The following is a 19,707-nucleotide window of genomic DNA, read 5'->3' as shown; positions in this document are numbered from 1 at the left end:
GAGAGCTGAGAAGATGGAAGGAAGACGTCTATTTAAGGAGCAAATGGGGGAGGGGACTGGCAGGGGAGGGAGGAGAAGACAGAGGCTAAGAGCTGGGGATAGAAAAATTCCAGACTGGTATCAGCTATAAGATCTGGCCAGAGAATGGACACGTGGTCTAGGGGAGCCTGTGATAACAGTTCCCAGCATGCTTTGCTGATTTCTCATGCCTGCCTCCGGGGTTCATGTCATTTTGAAGGCAAACTGAGATTAATTAGCTGAAACAAAGGATGTAATAGCAGAATATAGGATAGAAGAGTGTTAAAATGAAACATTTCCCTTTTTAACTAAGAAAGAAATCCCAGAGGCTAATTTTATATATATATATATATATCACACACACACATATATATACATTTTTTTGCCCCTCTACTATAAAAAAGTAAAACTTTTTAATGGCAAAAATACTATAAATGAAGTAAACAGAACACAGTAGAGCTGAAAAATTATTTGTAACACAGATGAAAAGGAGATATCTGTTATACAAAGTGCTTTCACAAAATGACAAGAACAATATATAAGAAAGGATATAAATAAGCATTTCATAGAAAGGCAAATTCAAAAAGCCAATAAACATAAAAAGATGTTCAAACTTACTAGTTGTCAGGCAACTGCAAATTAGATTAACACTGAGATTTCTCTTTATGCTTAGGCAGGCAAGGAGAGGGGAGAGAGAAAAAAACAGCCATTGCCGTTTCAGAAACAGGAAAAAGGAACCACCACAGATTGCTGGAGGAAATATGAGTTGTACAGCCTTTTAGGAAAGTTATCTGGGAACATTTATTATATTAGATTGCACAAATCTTTCGACTCAACCCCACACTCCTGAGAATCTACTCCACAGACACACAAGCCCCGGTATATAAGGACGTGGAGGCTGACTGCAGCGCTGTTTACAGCAGCAAAACTCTGGAAACAAAGTGAATAGCCATGAAAAGGGAAATGTTTTATGGTCCATTCACATAACAAGTTATTATGAAACCATTAAAAAGGATGAATCAGAGCACTCCAAACTTCCATGAAAAACTGTAAAGTGAGCACAGTTAGATGCAGAGAAATGTGTATAATATGATCCCAGTTTTATAAAGCAACACTGTCTACCCCCATATGTGTCTATGTGTACACATACCTATCCATCATATGTGTGTGTATAATGTATATGTAATAATTTATATAGTTAAAGAATATGAAATATCCTACAGAAAGGTTTCTGGAAGCTGAGGTGATAGGGGAGGAGAGATGATTTGGGAGGGGCAAACCCAAAGAAAAACACTGCCTGTAAAAAACCAGCATGGCTGCTATGATCTCAGTCATGTAAAACTGTGTACATGTATTTTTTGTGTGTGTGTGGTACACGGGCCTCTCACTGTTGTGGCCTCTCCCGTTGCGGAGCACAGGCTCCAGACGCGCAGGCTCAGCGGCCATGGCTCATGGGCCCAGCCGCTCCACAGCATGTGGGATCTTCCAGGACCGGGGCACGAACCCGTGTCCCCTGCATCAGCAGGCGGACTCTCAACAACTGCGCCACCAGGGAAGCCCTGTGTACGTGTATTTGAATGAGTAAATTGGAACTAATTCACAGGGCTGTCCATGATATATTTTCAAGGAAAAGAAAGCAAGTTACCAAGACAATATGAAAAACATCAAATTAAAAATTTTTTTTAAAATACTGAAATGAGAGTTTCAAGCTCTACTCCCCAAATCTTTTGGGAAAGTCTAGTGTGAACAAATAAATACCTGAAAACAACTTTGTAGTGAGTTGTCAGTCTTCTCAAAATATCAAAACAAGGGCTTGAGCGTCTGGGGACAGGACACATATGCCCAGAGGGAAGGAGGAGGTGAAGTGCATAATTCCATAAAGTTATTGTGCCACTAAGTTTATATACATGCACCCTAAAGCTGTTTTCAGGTTTACTAAGATCTAGGGCCACTTACCCCATTTGTAGTAGCTCCCCAAACATTTAAAAATGTTTTCTCTTCGCTATTACAGACTGCTCTCTGCAGTTTGTAATAGCGAAGAGAAATGATCAATGCGAAGCCAAAACGTCCCCTTCCATCTCAGTAGATACTAGGAAAACCAAATAACCAGACCAGAGAAAAGTGAAAGAAACAGGGTGATTTCCTTTCGACCCCACACCCTGATTTTCTAAAGATCTTGTACAGCTCAGCATGTATTCATTTACATCCCTGGTGATAAACAATGCCCTCGGGGCAGGGGGGTGGGGCGGGTTATGTATTCATCACTTTTGGAAAGGAAAAAGAGATCAGGAATCAGTATTGACTGAGTGCTTACTATGTGCAGGGCACATCACAGATGGAGCTCACTGAATTCTCTCAACAGCCCTGAGAAGTAGATATTATTAGATTATTAGTCCTATTTCACTAGTAATCATAGAGATAAAGTCACTTCCTCAGAGTCACATGCTGATGTAGTGGAGCTGGGTTCAAAACCAGGCCACTCTGACTGCCTAATAAGACCCAGCCATCCTCCCTTCTATGAAATCTACTTCTACTCTAGATGTCAACGATGTAACTTCTGAACAGGAGCTGCCATTCTGAGAATGCAGCCTGACAGCTGGGCGCAATGACCTCTTTGGGAGCAGATGGGAAACGGAGACTTTCCCAACGTGTAAGATCCATGCAGATCCTGGGTGTACTTTGCAGCCTGTTTCCACACCCCTCTCCCACATCATCTGGGGTGGGCCTTGCAAACTCCAGTGCTTTCAGAGGCCAGGCAGGAAATGGAAAGCGGGGGTGGGTGACCCTGCTACTCAGCTCCAGCCCACTGCCTGTCTGGGGCACACTGAGCCACTTTTCAAAAGATCATTCAAGGCCCAGCATCACCAGATGATCTGGATTTCCAAGAGATTAAAATCCAGATTTTTAAGTGTCATATATTGATTCCGTTTTTAACATCATCTCAGTTACCAAAAAAAAAAAAAAAAAGAAAAGGAAAACCTCAGTGAGGGTAGAAAATGTCTGCCTGCAGCATTTGGCCCAGAAAGCTACCAGTTTGCTACTTCCTGATTCAGGGGAAGAATGTTTTCACCCTATTCGATCAGTTTTCCTGGATAATCCCAGGGGATATCTTTTGGTTTAATATATAAATGTTTTTAATTATATGTACATCATTATATCACTGTTCTTAATATTAAATAATATCAAAGGTATTATTACCTCCTCATTGAATTTTAAGGGGGATTAGAATATAGAACTCCAGGTGGAAGGAGAAGACTTCAAGTTCTGTTCCTGCCCGCCAGGGTTACTAGACCCCTTAACCATTCTTAGCCTTGGTCTCCTAATCAATAAAATGGATCAGTAATACCCAACTCACAGAACAGCTGTGAAGGTTTTAAAAGACAAGCTGTGTAGTAAAGGTATTCAATAAATATTTGTTCCATTCCTTCTAAAAGACAGGCGTGAGGCTCCATAAATATTGTAAAATAGATCAATTGAGAGAGATTATGTTGCTTTACCAATGGTTTCTTCACTTGATAAAAGGATTTCCCATTGTGGGCTTCTGTCGTGCATGAAAAACATGATGACTTCCCTAAAATTTTAGTTTATGCATAACTTTTTTGGGGGTAAAAATGAACAAGCATTCTGCCCTTTCAATAGCAAAGACATCCTTGCCTGTTCTACGAGGCTGTCATAATTGGTTGGAGATGGGAGAATTGTCCTACCTATGAGAAGTAAAGAGTAATTCTGGACTTCCCTGGCGGTCCACTGGTTAAGACTCTGTGCTGCCAATGCAGGGGGCACAGGTTCGATCCCTGGTTGGGGAAGATCCCGCATGCCGTGTGGCTCGGCCAAAAAAAAAAGTAATTCTACTGGAGCTACCTGGCACCTCTGTAAGGCCACAGTTGCTAGGGGCTCAACTACCAGAGTAATGCTGGAAACCAAAGACTTCCTTCCTCTCATCCTCTCTCCCCAATAGTGCTGCTTAGGTTGGTATTCAGAGCAAGCCCTGCCTTGCACCACAGGTGAACGGTGGAGAACACAGAGCCCGTTATGCAGGGGGTCTGTATTCACCTCACCTTGCCCACAGGGGACCTGAGGCGGCACACACAGAGTGGGGAGACATTTTGGAAATCTCAGGAACAAAACTGATTATGTCATGGCTCTGTCCTTTCTGAGAGCAACACCATAGGAAACACCTGTAGAGAGCAGGAAACTAGAGGAATTAAAAATATCTGCCTGATCCCTAAAAAATAAATAAAAGAGGAAAGTAAAATGGTCTCTTTTCTTCACAGGGAAAACAAACAAGGTAATATCTGGTTTGAGCCATTTCCGCTCTGCAAAGCACATCCCTCCTGTGGGCCACCCTCCCCAGGCAGACATAGGCTTGGACCACACGCTTTGACAGCCCAGGACATCCGGATGCCTGAGATGGTTGTCAATGAGGGTCCTGAGTAGGGTCCAAGTCCCCAAGCTTCAGATTTCCTTTGTAGGAGGGAGGGTTGGAGGAAGCTGAGCTCATTTCCTTGGGGAGAGGGGTAGACTCCATCTAGTTTTGGACATAAAAGGCCCTTGTGCTTTTCCTCCACAGCCTTCCCAATCCCAGGCAGTCAGTTCCTTGGAGCCCTGGAGATCAGAGATGGCAGGCCCATTCGGAAAGGATGTGATGGCTGAGCCTGCAGGACCTGGCTGAGCACAGGAGCGGATTTAAAGGTGGTAGAATTAGGAAACCTCAGATCCTACTCTCTCCCCTGCTTTCTCACAAATAGTAGGTCACCAAGCCTAGTCATCTGTCTTCTAGCTCTGTTTCCAGCCTGGCATCTTCACCTTCGCTGTGGTCACTGCACTTAAGGGCCCCTATCATCTCTCTCTTGACTGTGGGGAGAGATTGTGGTCACGTAACTGGTCTCTTTGCCTCTGATCTTCTTCCTCTTGTCCATTCTCCCCTCTGCTGCCCACACAATCTGTCTAAAATCTGTCTGACCGTCTTTGCTTGGCTTACCTACGATAGAGTACCTCTTAGTATGTAGAATGTAAGGCTCCTGTCCATCTTTCCTCCCTAGAAGATAATAATTTTTCTCAATAAGAACAGCCAACACTTACTGAACATTTACCATGTGCCAAATACTATGTTCAGTGCTTTAAAAAGATGCTGATTGGGGCTTCCCTGGTGGCGCAGTGTTTGAGAGTGCGCCTGCCCATGCAGGGGACACAGGTTCGTGCCCCGGTCCGGGAAGATCCCACATACCGCGGAACGGCTGGGCCCGTGAGCCACGGCCGCTGAGCCTGCGCATCCGGAGCCTGTGCTCCGCAGCGGGAGAGGCCACAACAGTGAGAGGCCCGCGTACCGCAAAAAAGAAAAAAAAAAGATGCTGACTTGATCTACCACCAACCAGCCAGGTATTATGATTGTCACAATGTAGATGGAGGAATCAGAGCTTAAGAGAGGCTAAATGAGTTGCCCAAGCTGACAAAGCTGTGGTGGACCTGGGATTCCAACCCTGGCAGCCCAACTCCACACCCGACTCTGCCCGCCGTGAACCTCTCTGCAGCCCTCTAAGCACACCATGCATTTCCATGCCTCCATGTCTTTGCACATGCGCTGTTGCTCTACCTCAAATGCCTTCATCCTTATTCCTGCCACCTGGATAGCTCTTCTTCTTCATCCAAGACCCATCTTCTTGCTACGTCCTCCCAAAAGCCTTCATGGACCTCTCCCCTGGGTTGTGTCATCACAGCCAGCCATGCAAACCTCTCTCGTAGCACTTCCCTTGCTACATTGAGCTGTCTGTCCCCCTCACCAGAGTATGAGCCCCTTGAAGGCACGTGCCACAGCCTTTATCTCGACTTTCCCCTATTCCTAGCAGAGTGGCTGGCATATAGTACGTGTGCAATAAATATTTATTGGTTTAAAGACACCAGCCATTGTAAAAGATCGAGGCTCTGGCTTCTGGATCAAGTCTCTGGGCCTTGGGATCTCCATCTGTTAGATGAGAGCAGCAGTCTGCCCAGCTCCTCTCCTTTATTTCCCAAGGGACCCCAGGACCTGTATTTTAGAAACTCCCTCCACGGGACTCCAGCATGCATCCAGGGTTGAGAACCACGGCTTTGATCTAAAGAAGACTTAGTGGAGACAAAGCCTGCCAGGGAGAGAGCCTTGCTAAGTGAAATCACACAACGTATTTATGCATGTGAAATCTGTGTAAAATGAACACCAGAAAGCATCAAAGAAGATAAACTTCCAAAGCATGGGGAGAAGATACTGACCCAGAGCTGTCATTTGGGAAGACACAGGACATTGATAGTTAATACTAAAATGCGAAGTACCTTTAAGGTATCAGTACACAACTATCAGATTGGCAAAATGTTATAATAATAAAAAGCCAGAGCTACGAGGATTATGGGGAAAACTGTTCCCTTAAAAACCGCTGTTAGCATTACACATTGGTTAATTCTGCCCTCTCAAGACAATAATCTGGGACTATGTAACAAGAGCTTGAAAATGCTTTGTTCTATTTTTAGAATATATGCTAAGGAAATAAAGGAAAATGCAGCTTATACAAAATCATCTATAGCATTGCTCTTCACATGAGGTGAAAACTTTAAAACCATCTGAACATTACATTTCAGAGAACAGTTGAAGTAAATTATAGACCATAAAGGCAATAAAACACCATGTTCCCATTAAAAATGACACTCAACCTTTCTAACACATGGAGATATGTATGGAACAAAAAGGAAAGAAAAGGGCTGAGAAATTCACAGCGTTTTGTACACAGCGATGAGAGTTACACAAAAACAAACAAATACACTTCCACAAAAACTAGAAGTGAATTTGGAAAGATGGGGGAAAAAAAACATAATGTCCACCAGCTTTGAAGTTGTTCGCAGGTTTTGTCATTAGAAAACGTGTGCCCCCAGCTGGGGCAGCAACTGGTCGGTCCCTCTCTATGGAGGGGCAGGCCTGGTCCCAGTCTGACAACTGCTTGTATCTCTACCTAGGCCTCTTGGCTGAAAATACACTCTAGTATCTGGCCATGGTGAGGTTTCAACTTTAAAGGGGCCTGGTTCCCTTTAAACTCATATCCTCTCCAGACCAGATGATAAGGGGATATCACTGGCTCCACGAGGAATGGAGAGTGAGGAGGGATGGGATTCAGGGGTGGGGAAATCTCCTCCCAGGTCCTGGTAACGGGGCACCACCCTCCTGTGGGAAAAGGCGCTGGTGACCGTCTGTGGGGAGAGGAAGCATCTGAGGCCCACCCTCCAGATAAGGGTGGAGATGGGGGCAGAGGGCAGTGCCTCTCGGGACAAGTGGGAGAACGCCGGTCAGAGGCTCAGCCTCCTCTTGCTGGCCCAGTGATATCAGAATAGAGGGGAGCCAGGGAGCTGGTGGGTCAGGGCTGACCACGGGCCCTGCCATGCCTGCCCCCTGCCTTGCCTCACCCCTTCCCCTCGTCTTGGCTGGGCAGACCTGGCCCCATAAATGGACTAGTGACTGGGTAGTAAACGCCCCAGCGTAATGAAACTACTCACAGGAGGCTGGGGAAGAGCAGGGAAGTTCGGGGCAGCGAGGCCAGCAGGAGCAAAGCTCCACGAGACAGAGAAGGCCGAAAGCTCGGTCGGAGTCCATCGCGTTGTGCTCTGTGTTGGCAGGAGGGGTGACATGAGTTTATCTACCCAGAAGGGGGTAACAGAAGCTGTGCCTGGGGTCAGGGGACAGCAGGAGAGTAGGAGAGCCGCACAGCAGCACTGCCAGTGCAGAATGCAGGGTGCCCCGGAGCTCTCTTTCTAGGATGTGGCTGAGGGACAGGAGTGGCGGAAGTAGCCAGGCAAGGAGTGAAAGGCCACAGGTGGGGTGTTCAGAGCCCTCTGAGTTCCATTTCTGCCCCTGTGGCTTGGTGATCTCCAGTGCAACTTTTCCATTCTCACCCACAGCCGGAAGTGAGGCTCTGGGTCTGGGGGTGTTGTTATATACCGAGTTGTGTCCCTCAAATTCATATGTTGATATCCTAACCCCCAGTACCTCAGAAGGAGACTGTATTTGCAGAGAGGGTGTTTAAAGAGGTCAATAAGTTAAATGAGGCATTAGGGCGGGCCCCAATCCAATGTGACTGGTGTCCTTGTAAAATGAGGAGATTAGGACTCAGGGAGGGAAGACTCTGTGAAGACCCAGGGAGAAGATGCCCATCTTAAACCAAGAGAAGTCCCAGGGAAACAATCATACTGATACCTTAATCTTGGACTTCTAGCCTCTAGAACAGTGAGAAAATAACTTTCTGGGTTTAAGCCCCCCAGTCCATGGTACTTTGTTCTGGCAGCCCTAGCAGACTAATACAGGCATTGCACCTGGCCTGTGGAGGCTGCCTCTGGGGCTGAGCCCCCATGTTCTCCTTGCCCTGTCATGCTATGTATACTCTTTTTTTTTTTTGCGGTACGCGGGCCTCTCACTGTTGTGGCCTCTCCCGTCGCGGAGCACAGGCTCCGGACGCGCAGGCTCAGTGGCCATGGCTCACGGGCCCAGCCGCTCCGCGGCATGTGGGATCTTCCCAGACCGGGGCACGAACCTGCGTCCCCTGCATCAGCAGGCGGACTCTCAACCACTGCGCCACCAGGGAAGCCCTATGTATATATACTCTTGCTCACAGCATGCTGTCAGGGTAAAAGCACCTTGAATCCTTTTTCCCTACTCTATAGAAACTGCCCAGGGACTTCCCTGGTGGACCAGGGGTTAGACTCCACCCTTCCAATGCAGGGGGCACGGGTTCCATCCCTGGTCCAGGAACTAAGATGCCGCATGCCGCAAGGCGCGGCCAAAAAAAGAAAAACTGCCTAACTTCACACAAGCAGAGCCATTGGCTGGGCTGCAATTACTGGGCCCTCTCCCCTCCGTGCTCTGTTAGTTGGTGCTTTTGCTTCTAAAACTCAAAACAGTTCACTGGACTGAGGGGGAATCCCTATAGCTCCTGAACTTTGCCCTTGACTGTGGCTGGAACAGAGCTCTTGCATGGAGGCACAGGGCAGTAGTCTCCCTGGTGTGGACGGCAGGTCTTTCCTCAGGACCCAGGCCTCCTGGTGGGCCCCTGGGGTGTCAGGCCAGGGACGGACCCACATGCTAGAGTCAGGAAGTCCTGCCAACCCCACTGGTTGCCTCTTTGTAGCTTCAAACACGGCCTGTGCCTCTGAGCAGTGATCTGGGCAGGGCCCAACCTGGCCTCTCATCTGTAACAGCTGCTCTGAGCTTCAAAGAAAAGCCACAAGAAGAGCAGGAAGCAGAGGCCCAAGGGGAGTGCACGCCCCACAGATCTCTCACCCCTACCCTGCCCCACACGCTCCAGAGCGCCTGCTTCTCTTTGAGGCACCAAGTTATTTCCAGATATTTCCCTATGTTTTCCAAAACACAGAGGTGACAACACCTTGCATCTGTCCAGTCCTTTCTACCTCTTCCAAGTCCTTGGCGATGAACACATTAACTCATTTAGTCCCCCCAATAAGCCAGGCAGAGACAGAATTATCATCCTGGTGAGAGCCCCGAATCTTGGGCCATTGATTCAAGACCACACAGCAATTTCCACAGCAATGGAATTTGGTCCACAGCCCTGAACTCCTGCACCACCATGCCTGGCTTCTTCCAGCTAGACTGTAACACTCACCTGGTTCTCCTCCACCACACGCATACACAGTGTACCTGCACAGGTGCCCAGGAGGCACAGGTGAGCTGCTCTTCATTATAGACACAAGAAACCCAGGCCCACATCTGATGCCCTTTCAATGCTATGGCGTCCCCATGAGCACACAGGCCCCTGGGAACCGTGCTGCCTCTTTTTTTAGTCCTCAGCTAGGGCTTAGGTAGAAAGTTCTCGGTCTGTGAGGAAGGGTCCCCGCTCAATCTCCTCTCTCCGCCTCCGCCCCCAGTCCTTTCCGAAGTCCACCTTGCCTGGTTGTTAGTCCAGGCGACTGAACAGCCCCCTAAAGGTCTCTCTCCAATCCATTCTCTGGGGACCATAGCCACAGTGAACTTTCTAAAGTGTAAATCTGATCACCTAACCCCTGTCCCCCATAGCCTGGGGAATAAAACAAGTGGCAACACAAAGAGGTAGCTTTGGAGAGCTTGAACATTCCCTGTAATCTCAGCAGCCACGCCAAATACATACCCAGTTTAAGTTAAGAAGTGTGCCTGTCCTACAGGTTCAGCTTCAAGGCTAGCCCCGTAAGCACTCCCTGTGCAACAGGACTGTGTCTCCACAGGCCTCTGTGTGGAAATCCTGGAGCTTCCGAGGTCAAGTTCTAGGGAGTCAAGCATGGCCTACCCACTAAATCCAACTGTACTTCCAATGCCCTCCTCTCTCCTGCCTCTCCCTCCAGCTACAACATCCTTCTCTTCCCTCTTCAGCTCTCCAGCCCCTCCTCAACCTTCCTACTTTGGGAAGTCTTTCCTGCCCCCAGGTCATACCCAAATCTGTGTCCTGAGCACAGATTTATCAGCATACTTGACCAAACTCTTATAATCACCTGTTATCCTTCTGATTCCCTTACTAGACCACAGGCTCTCCAAGGGCAGGATCCCAGTTGTGTTCCCTTTTGTGTCCAGAATTCTCAGCAGAGAACCTTACACAGTGGGCACTCCTGAAATCCTTATGAAGTGAGGGAGTGAGTGGGTGACTGTTTCTCCTCCCTAACCCAGACCACTCTTGCCCACCACAGCAAGGGATTTCCTAGTAGCGGGTCATTGCTTCCTAGAAGCCAGCCCAAGCAGGCTATTCTGCTTCCATCCTTGATGGTGGGTGAGGTTCTGGGTGACCCCAGGCTCACTCTGCCCTGCCCCCATCTTGCTGGTACATAATTTTCCCCTATCATCTGCAGCTGCTCCAGCAGGAAGTCCAGATGGTTGCTTCATTTCCCAGGGTGTCCACACCCCTTTCCTGCCCTCCCCTCCCCCTCCCTGTTGGCAGAATGGGGAACCCACAGGAGTACAGTGGGAAGATGGGGCTCTGTGCTGAACCAGCCTCCACAGGGCGCTCTCACCTCACGTTGTCTTCCCGGCACACCTCGCTAAGTCTGCAATTTGGGTACCAGGTACAGTGAGCCTTTGCAGAAGGAAGGCAGCCCAGGGCTAATTTGGCAACATTTACCAAGAACCATATCCTTTGGCCTAATAATTCCACTCCTGGGAATTGCTTCCAAAGAAACTATTCAAGAGACGAAAAAAAGATACATGTACTGTTTATAGCTATGTTATTTACAATAAGGAGAAAAGGGAAGCAAATGCCATGTCCCAAAATAGAAAAATGATTAAATGATGTTATATTTGTGTAATAGAATATCATACAGACATTTTAAGTGAAAATGTGACTCTGTAGAACAAGGATATTGTCTTGGAAATAGCATTAGGTGAAAAGATACCGTACAGAGTTGTATAGACACTTGTAATTTTGTAAGAATTACATATATGGCTAAAAATAATGACAGTCGTTATATTAAGTAGTATTGTCTTTTTCTCCCAGTTTTTTTTTTTTTTTAATGATAAAGGGGGTAAAATGGAGGATCAGAAGGGAGCAAGAAAAAGAGAAAAAATTTAGCTGTGTTAGGATGATAATTCTAACAATTTTACCTTAAAATGTTTAACATTAGGTTAATAATAAAGTAATATTTTAAAACTAAAGGGAAACCCCTGAACACCAAGTCCTAGGATTTTCCAAAAAGGATCTTTTTGTTGGTTGTGGTCTTATCATTGTTTTTAAAATAATAACAAGAACATGCCTCATTCAGACATTCCCAGGGTGTGGCTGTGCATCTATAAATTAATCTGATGTGGGACCCACGCACGACCTGACTGCCACTAAAAGCACTTAAAAGACCTTTGCCTAATGGACAAATAATTCTGTCCCCTCTACCTCCCTTCTCTGAACCTCGGCTACCACATCCCAGCCTCAGGTGACAGTCTAGAAGTACTGAGGCCCATTCCCTTGAGGTCTCCATTCCCGGAGCTGAGAGAGGGTTAGGGGAAAGGAGATGTGATCACACAGAGAGTCCTGGAGAGGTCATCTGGGCAGGATGAAAAACTTTAAGTCCTACATTTGTGGGATACAGAGATAAAGCCTGAGACTGAACCTTTTTTTTTTTTTTTTTTAAAAAGAAAAGGGTTAGGTTACGGGAAGCTTGTGGTCAGCTAAAACTCCCAGCCCTCTGCACATAAACTGGTCCTTCACTAACTTTAGTCGTCCTGGTGTTCCTCAAATGTGAGGGATGCCCACAGCATTGTCCTTGGCCTGCTCCTTGCTTTACAGTGGCCTCTCACTGCTCGGGCTGCAGAGACCATTTCTGTGCAGATGACTGCTGAACCCATCTCAGCCCAGTGCCCTTCTACGCTCCAGTTTTGAATTTCCAATTCTGAATGTCCCGTCGAGGCCTCAACCGAAATGCAGCCTCTCCGCCACCCAAGCCAGCCCAATCCTTCTCCTTGCTCCCGGACTGAAAATGCAGTCACGCTGATCACTTTCTCTCGAACCCTAACACCCACGGCAGCCTCCCACCAAATGCCAAATACTGCGAGTCCTTGCCTCAGTTTATTCCACAGTTTCATTGCCTTTCCAATCTCAAGGCCCTCTCTCATTGGTGCTTTAGCCTCTCAACTGGTATTCCAGCCTCTGGAGTCTCCCACCTACTCATCCTGCACGCTGGGGCCAGGGGAACGGGCCTCCAGCGCTCCTTTGATTCCGGAAGCCCCCTTTTCAAAGACCCTCAATACCCACTGAAGAAAGCCCACGTTATCACACTGTCTTTCTGGTCTGTGCACAGTGTAGTTTTATCCTCTCTGGCAGTTTCACTCACGCACACATGTGTGCACACATGCCCACTCAGTCACTGAGGGTACTCATAGCTCCCCACTCCCCCAATTTATCACTTAGCTGCCCACTACTGTTACTTCTTTGCCCTTCACTATAGCTACCTGCTTAGAAACAAACTCCTGGTTTTCAGTGCCCACTGTGAACTCACCCTCTCCCATGAAGCCTTCTCCAGTTGCACCAGCTGAGCATGATCTGTCTCTGAGAAAGACCCCCAGACCTGTGGTCTTGTCACTTACATGACACTTCTTACCCGGTACCCTGTATTTATTTGGAGATGCATCGTATCACTTCCCTGCACCGCTACTAAACCTTCAGCTTATTGAGATCCTATTTTTATATCTGACTCCCTCTGAGGATCCAGACAGCATCTTTCACACAGTGGGCTCGATAAATATATGTGGAATTGACTGAACAAATGAGTGTGTATTTCCAAGCCAGGTCTGGCCTACGCTGGTGCCTGACATTCCAAAGCTAAGCAGAGGGCTTGACGTTCATTCCTGTTTAATTTCATTATGTTGGTTTTGGCCCCGGCATACCATCCTATATAAATCATTTTGAACTTGAATATGTCATCTATCATATTAACTATCCCAGCTGTGGGTCATCTGGTTTCTTTCTATTTTTCATCCAAGTCATTAACAAACATGTTTAACAAGCCAGGGCCAACAACAGAGCCCGGTGGCCTGCCCTTGGAGACTTCCCTTGGGAAGGACCTGGGATGCAAAGTGCAATGAAGCTGGGCTTCCCTGGTGGCGCAATAGTTGAGAATATGCCTGCCAATGCAGGGGACACGGTGTTCGAGCCCTGGTCTGGGAAGATCCCACATGGTGTGGAGCAACTAAGCCCTCGTGCACCACAACTACTGAAGCCCATGAGCCTAAAGCCCATGCTCCGCAACAAGAGAAGCCACCGTAATGAGAAGCCTGTGCACTGCAACAAAGAGCCCCCGCTCCCTGCAACTAGAGAAAGCCCACGTGCAGCAACAAAGACTCAATGCAGCCAAAAATAAAATAAATAAATTTATTTAAAAAAAAAAAGTGCAGTGAAGCTACGCTAGGTGTTAGGTAGCTCAACCACCTCTGAGTCCATCTTACCAAAACCCCTTACTTGCATTACTTACTGCAAGTAATTATCTTGGCAGGGTGAATTCAGAGCAGGTTGAGCTACCCTGACTATTTGAGAAACCAGAAAACCCTTGCTGGCATATGAAGGCACTTAATTTCTTCAGCACGGCAGGAAGCTCGGGATTGATGTCAAGCTGAGACTGATGTCAGCTGAGAAGGGCTCTGAATGGTTAGCTTCTCAGTCTCCAATCCCTGCAGCTGCCTTTGCAATCACAGAATCCCACCCTGTTCAGCTCCCCAGCAGGGGACTCCCATGCAGGTGTGAAAGGTGAGGACAGGTCAGGGAAGGGGTGACCAATGTAAGCAAGAAGGAGAAAGAGGAAGGGATGCCATACTTCAGTTGGACTGTCTTCTTCCCTTTTCCTACCTCCTCATTTCACCTGCTCTACCAGGGTGAACCACAGAATACACTTGCTGTCTCCCTTTCTTTGAAATGCATTTATTGAGCCAATAATACTCCCTTCTTCTTGCAGGCCCTGGATGCGCTGTGAGCCTGCAGCTGCTGTTCCATGCCTAAGGCTCCCCCGGGGCTGTTTCCTTGGTTCTACTCTGGACTTATGTGGGTACTGTTCCAGCACTGCCACCGAGGACCAACCGCATACAGAAGTCCAGAGAGCTCCACCAGCAGAGGTCAGCATGCAGCGGGCACTAACCACCCTTCCACCCAACACTCTCAGGCTGGAGAACTTCAGCCCATCCTGGGTCCCAGTCAAAGCTGCACCGAAAGCAAAAGAGGCCATTCTCTTTTAAATGACTATAAAAACTTTAGTCAACAATCATATCACATCAACTATGCGCCAGGCACTGTTCTAAACACTTTACACAAATACAGTTGGCCCTTTGTAACCACAGGTTCTGTATCCTTAGATTCAACCACTGTGAGTCAAAAATATTCAGAAAAAAATGTTCAGAAAGTTCCAAAAAGCAAAACTTGAATTTGCCACGGGTCAGCAACTATTTACACAGCATTTACATTGTGTTGGGTATTATAAGTAATCTAGAGATGATTTAAAGTATATGGGAGAATGTGTGTAGGTTATATGTAAACACTATGCCATTTTATATAAGGACTTGAGCATCCACAGAATCTGAGGTTGGGTGGGGTCCTGGAACCAATCCCCTGTAGATACTGAGGTACATTGGTATTAATTCATTTAAGCCTCACAATTCAATCATGTAGGTACTATGATTATTTATTTCCATTTTTACAGATGGGAAAACCAAGGCACAGAGAGGCCACAAGCTAGTAGCTGGCAAAGTCAGGATTCAAATCCAGCTGTCTGGCTCCTAGATCTGTGCTCTTAACCCCTACATTGTGCTACCCTGAAGCAATATGAAGCATTCCTGTGTTCATTCAAAAGGGTGTGTTGATACATACAGTTGACCCTTGAACAACGAGAGGGTTAGAAACCCCCTCCTTCCCCCAAAGTCAATAATCTGTGAAAATCCATGTATAACTTTATAGTCAACCCTCTGTATCCAAAGTTCTAAACTCACGGGTTCAACTAACCGTGGATCATGTAGGACTATAGTACGATGCACTTAGTGAAAGAAATCCAAGTATAAGTGGACACATGCAGTTCAAACCCATGTTGTTCAAGGTTCAACTGTACTATGTGCATTGTAGCATACTAGAGCCAATGATGGGAATTTTTAGAGCTTTAACTTAAGAGATATGGGAAAGTGCTTTGACAAAAAAGCACGGCAGAATTGTAAAGTATTTTCCTTATCACCACTGCACAAATCAAAGCCTCTTTTGTGTGTCCTTTTTGGTCCATAATGGAAGCCTTAGCTTTGCTCATATTCTCCAACATCACCTTCTTTGTACTCCCTCTGCCACCTTCTATTAGGCAAACAGAACACCAGAGCTTTCTTACAGAAGACACTCAGGGTTGTTACAATTTTGCACAATCTCCATGTAATAGATATTAATAATCATATCACCATGACTTTATGGGATATTTTATATATATGGGATATAAAGTACCTTAAAGTACTTTATAAAAGTATCTTGGGCTTCCCTGGTGGTGCAGTGGTTAAGAACCCGCCTGACAATGCAGGGGACACAGTTTGAGCCCTGGTCCGGGAACATCCCACATGCCATGGAGTAACTAAGACCGTGTGCCACAACTACTGAGCATGCACTCTAGAGCCCACGAGCCACAACTACTGAGCCTGTGTGCCACAACTACTGAAGCCCACGCACCCAGAGCCTGTGCTCCACAACAAGAGAAGCCACAGCAATGAGAAGCCTGCGCACCGCAATGAAGAGTAGCCCCCGCTCGCAGCAACTAGAGAAAGCCCGCACACAGCAACGAAGACCCAACGCAACCAAAAATAATAAATAAAATAAATAAATTTTAAAAAAAGTATCTTATTTATGATGCATGATCTTATTTTCTTTTCAATATAGCTCTATAAGGTAGGGAAAGCAGGTACCAGTTTTACAGACGGAGGGACCAACAAGAACCCTAAGGCTAGTCACTGACTCTGGACCTGAAACTCAGGTCTCATGGTTTCTCTCTCTACACAGCAACACCCTTGGCCTATCCCAGATGCAATCAACCAACAAAGGAAACCTAAAAAGAACAGAGGGCAGAAGGCAACCTGGTGTTTCCACTTCCTTCAAATTCCATTGTCTAATGTCCATGTTACTCACAGGCTGACTTTCACTAACCCCTTCCTTAGGCACCAAGGGCAGGGCTTATTTACAGGCTTATAGGGGAAAAGAAGGCAATTCCAAGTGTTATATAACTACATGTAGAAAAAGGCATAGATTCCCTATTCACTATGGGGGAGCACTTCCAAATCAAAAAGGATGCCTGTAAGCCGTCTCTCTTGATGGCATGGCCTATGGTATTGGCTGTTCTGGGGCTAAGATATTTGAGAAACATTTTGAACAGCTGCACCTAATGGCTTATGTCTATTTCACTGATTTTTTGTTTTTTTTTTTGCGGTACGCAGGCCTCTCACCACTGTGGCCTTTCCCGCTGCAGAGCACAGGCTCCGGATGCGGAGACTCAGCGGCCATGGCTCATGGGCCCAGCCGCTCCGCGGCATGTGGGATCTTCCCGGACCAGGGCGTGAACCCGTGTCCCCTGCATCGGCAGGCGGACTCTCAACCACTACACCACCAGGGAAGCCCTTCATTGATATTTTAACCTATAGAAATGGGGCATATATTCTATTCACCCTCTGACTTCCCTTTCAAACCTACCTACTCCTCCTTATCACATCTCAAAGCATGAAAAATAACTGAAATCACCAAAAACATTTTTTTGTGCCTGCAAAGCAGCTTTCGTTTTAATCAGGAAGGACATCTCTTACCATGAGAATTTTGTTAAGTCTCAAGTGAGTGAGCCCGGAGTGGCACAGATAAATGCTTTCTTCCTCAGCCTTCACACCTTTGTCAGCCTGAAAGACACAAGTCTTACTTCCAGACCATCTCAAAGATCATCTGCTCTGTGAAGTCTTCTAAGATTCCACCAGGACCCAAAGGATGGTCACGAAACGTATCTAGCTCTCATCATGTGGGGCATGTAGGAGGATTGCACTTCCTCATCCCTGTGGTCGAGTTGATGTGGCTCTTTCCAACCCTTCCAGGCCAGAGCCACGGCCGGGGCAAGTCCTTTGGAACCCTCCCTCTGCTATGATAACTGACAATGTTCCATATGGTGGCTGCTCTGTCAACCTGGGTCCCACAGGGAGGACGACAGTGACATGCAGCAGAGTCCCCAGCCAACCCTCCGCAGAGTGAGAAACAAGCCTTCATTGTTTTCAACAAGTAAGACTATGGAATTGTTTTACAGTGAGGCTAGCCTGCCTAGACCACTACAATCACCTGTCCTCGCTTGTCCAATTGGACTGCTTACACGCTGACTTTACAGAGCCCATCACATCGTTCTGCAATCATTGTTTCCATTTCTGCCCTGCTCTCTTCCTCCAGACTGTATGGATCTTGAGAACAGGCACTGTGTCTTATAAATTCTCATTTGGTAGCTGCTCAGTACATGTTCTTAAATGAATGAATGGAAGAACGCATGAATAAGGTACTTGATCACAGAATATCAAATGAGATCACATAAAATGTAATTCTATAATCTTTTTTTTTTGCGGTACGTGGGCCTCTCACTGTTGTGGTCTCTCCCGTTGCGGAGCACAGGCTCCGGATGCGCAGGCTCAGCAGCCATGGCTCACGGGCTCAGCCACTCCATGGCATGTGGGATCTTCCCGGACCGGGGCACGAACCCGTGTCTCCTGCATCGGCAGGCGGACTCTCAACCACTGCGCCACCAGGGAAGCCCTAATTCTATAATCTTGCTAGGCACAATCTTCTCTGAGGGTGGAGATGATCCCAGATAATCTTTTTTTTTTTTTTTTAAATTTTTGGTCACACCCCAAGGCATGTGGGATTTTAGTTCCCTGGCCAGGGACTGAACCCGCACACCCTGCATTGGAAAGCAGAGTTTTAACCACTGGACCAGCGGGGAAGTCCTGATCCCAGATAAACTTAAGTAGCTCTTCATCCTGAAATCATCCTGGCTTATCAGTGTGGGTCCTAAATCCAATGACACATGTCCCTATGAGAGACTCACAGAGCAGGTGAAGTGAACAAGAGGCAAAGACTAGAGTGGCCACAAGCCAAGAAAGCCACAACCACCAGGAGCTATAGGAGGTGTGGAATGGATTCTCCCCTAGGGTCTCCTGTGACACCTTGATTTCAGATATCTGGCCTCCAGAACTGTGAGAGAATAGATTTCTGTGACCTCATTTGTGGTCATGTGTTATGACAGCCCTAGCAAACTCATGCAACTGCCAACTCCACTGGTTTTAGATGCCCATCTGGGCAGCACTTTGGCATTCAGTCTATAGTAGCCTGGAGCACTGGGATCCCTCTGAGTCTCCCATGCATTTCCACAAGGGCTTGGAATCATCCTTGTTCCTCTCCTCCCAAGTACTTCAATTCAGGCTTTTGTGAGGGGATTCAGGCATGACTAGGCAGTAGGGGCCAAGGACTCCTCCAGAGAGACCCCTTGAGGGCATCACAGAAAGGAAGGCTAGAAGGACAGGGTGTAGTACTGCCCCTGGTGGGGTGGGGCCCTCCCAGACTTAGCTCCGGATCTCTTGGCACTTGTTGCTTAGAACAATGATAAAGGGGCTTCCCTGGTGGCGCAGTGGTTAAGAATCCGCCTGCCCATGCAGGGAACACCGGTTCAAGCCCTCGTCCAGGAAGATCCCACATGCCGCAGAGCAGCTAAGCCCATGTGCCACAACTACGGAGCCCACAGGCCTCAACTACTGAAGCCTGCACTCCTAGAGCCCGTGCTCCACAACAAGAGAAGCCACCGCAACGAGAAGCCTGCGCACCGCAGTGAAGAGCAGCCCCCGCTCGCTACAACCAGAGAAAGCCCGCACGCAGCAACGAAGACCCAACGCAGCCAAAAATCAAATAAGTTAAAAAAAAAAACCCTTAAAAAAAAGAGAAAACAGATGGAATAGGACTTTATGAGGATTAAAAAGATAAACTTATGCAAAACTTCTGTATATAAGTAGGCATTCAACAAGTGGTAGTGATTACCATGCAGCAAGCTTTAGGTTTCTCCCACACTGACATCAGTATGGATGCTCAGAAATGGATTTCCCATTATCCATCAAAACATATCTCGAAAGCAAGACAAGCCAGAAGCCTGAAGCCTGGAAATGTATTTCAGAGATGGAGGCAGGGGTGTGTGTGTGGT

General features: G+C 47.1%; 1 protein-coding gene across 4 annotated transcripts in view; it reads right to left on the bottom strand.

Annotated features, from left to right (window-relative positions):
• RCSD1 (RCSD domain containing 1) overlaps positions 1-19,707 on the bottom strand; it is a 69,991-nt gene that overhangs the window by 40,469 nt on the left and 9,815 nt on the right. The window contains exon 1 of one of the 4 annotated variants that reach the window (XM_032607984.1): positions 17,297-18,102. The exons of the other annotated variants lie outside the window; for them this stretch is intronic. Within the exon in view, the coding sequence (XP_032463875.1) occupies positions 17,297-17,299 (3 nt within the window). The 5' untranslated portion in view covers positions 17,300-18,102. Of the gene's footprint in view, positions 1-17,296; positions 18,103-19,707 lie in introns of those variants that run through there. 4 annotated transcript variants of the gene reach the window in all.

Source organism: Phocoena sinus, chromosome 1 (genome assembly GCF_008692025.1).
Source record: "Phocoena sinus isolate mPhoSin1 chromosome 1, mPhoSin1.pri, whole genome shotgun sequence".
Lineage (NCBI taxonomy): Eukaryota > Metazoa > Chordata > Mammalia > Artiodactyla > Phocoenidae > Phocoena > Phocoena sinus.
Note: the sequence above shows the minus strand (reverse complement) of the source record. Positions and strands in the feature narration are given on the sequence as shown.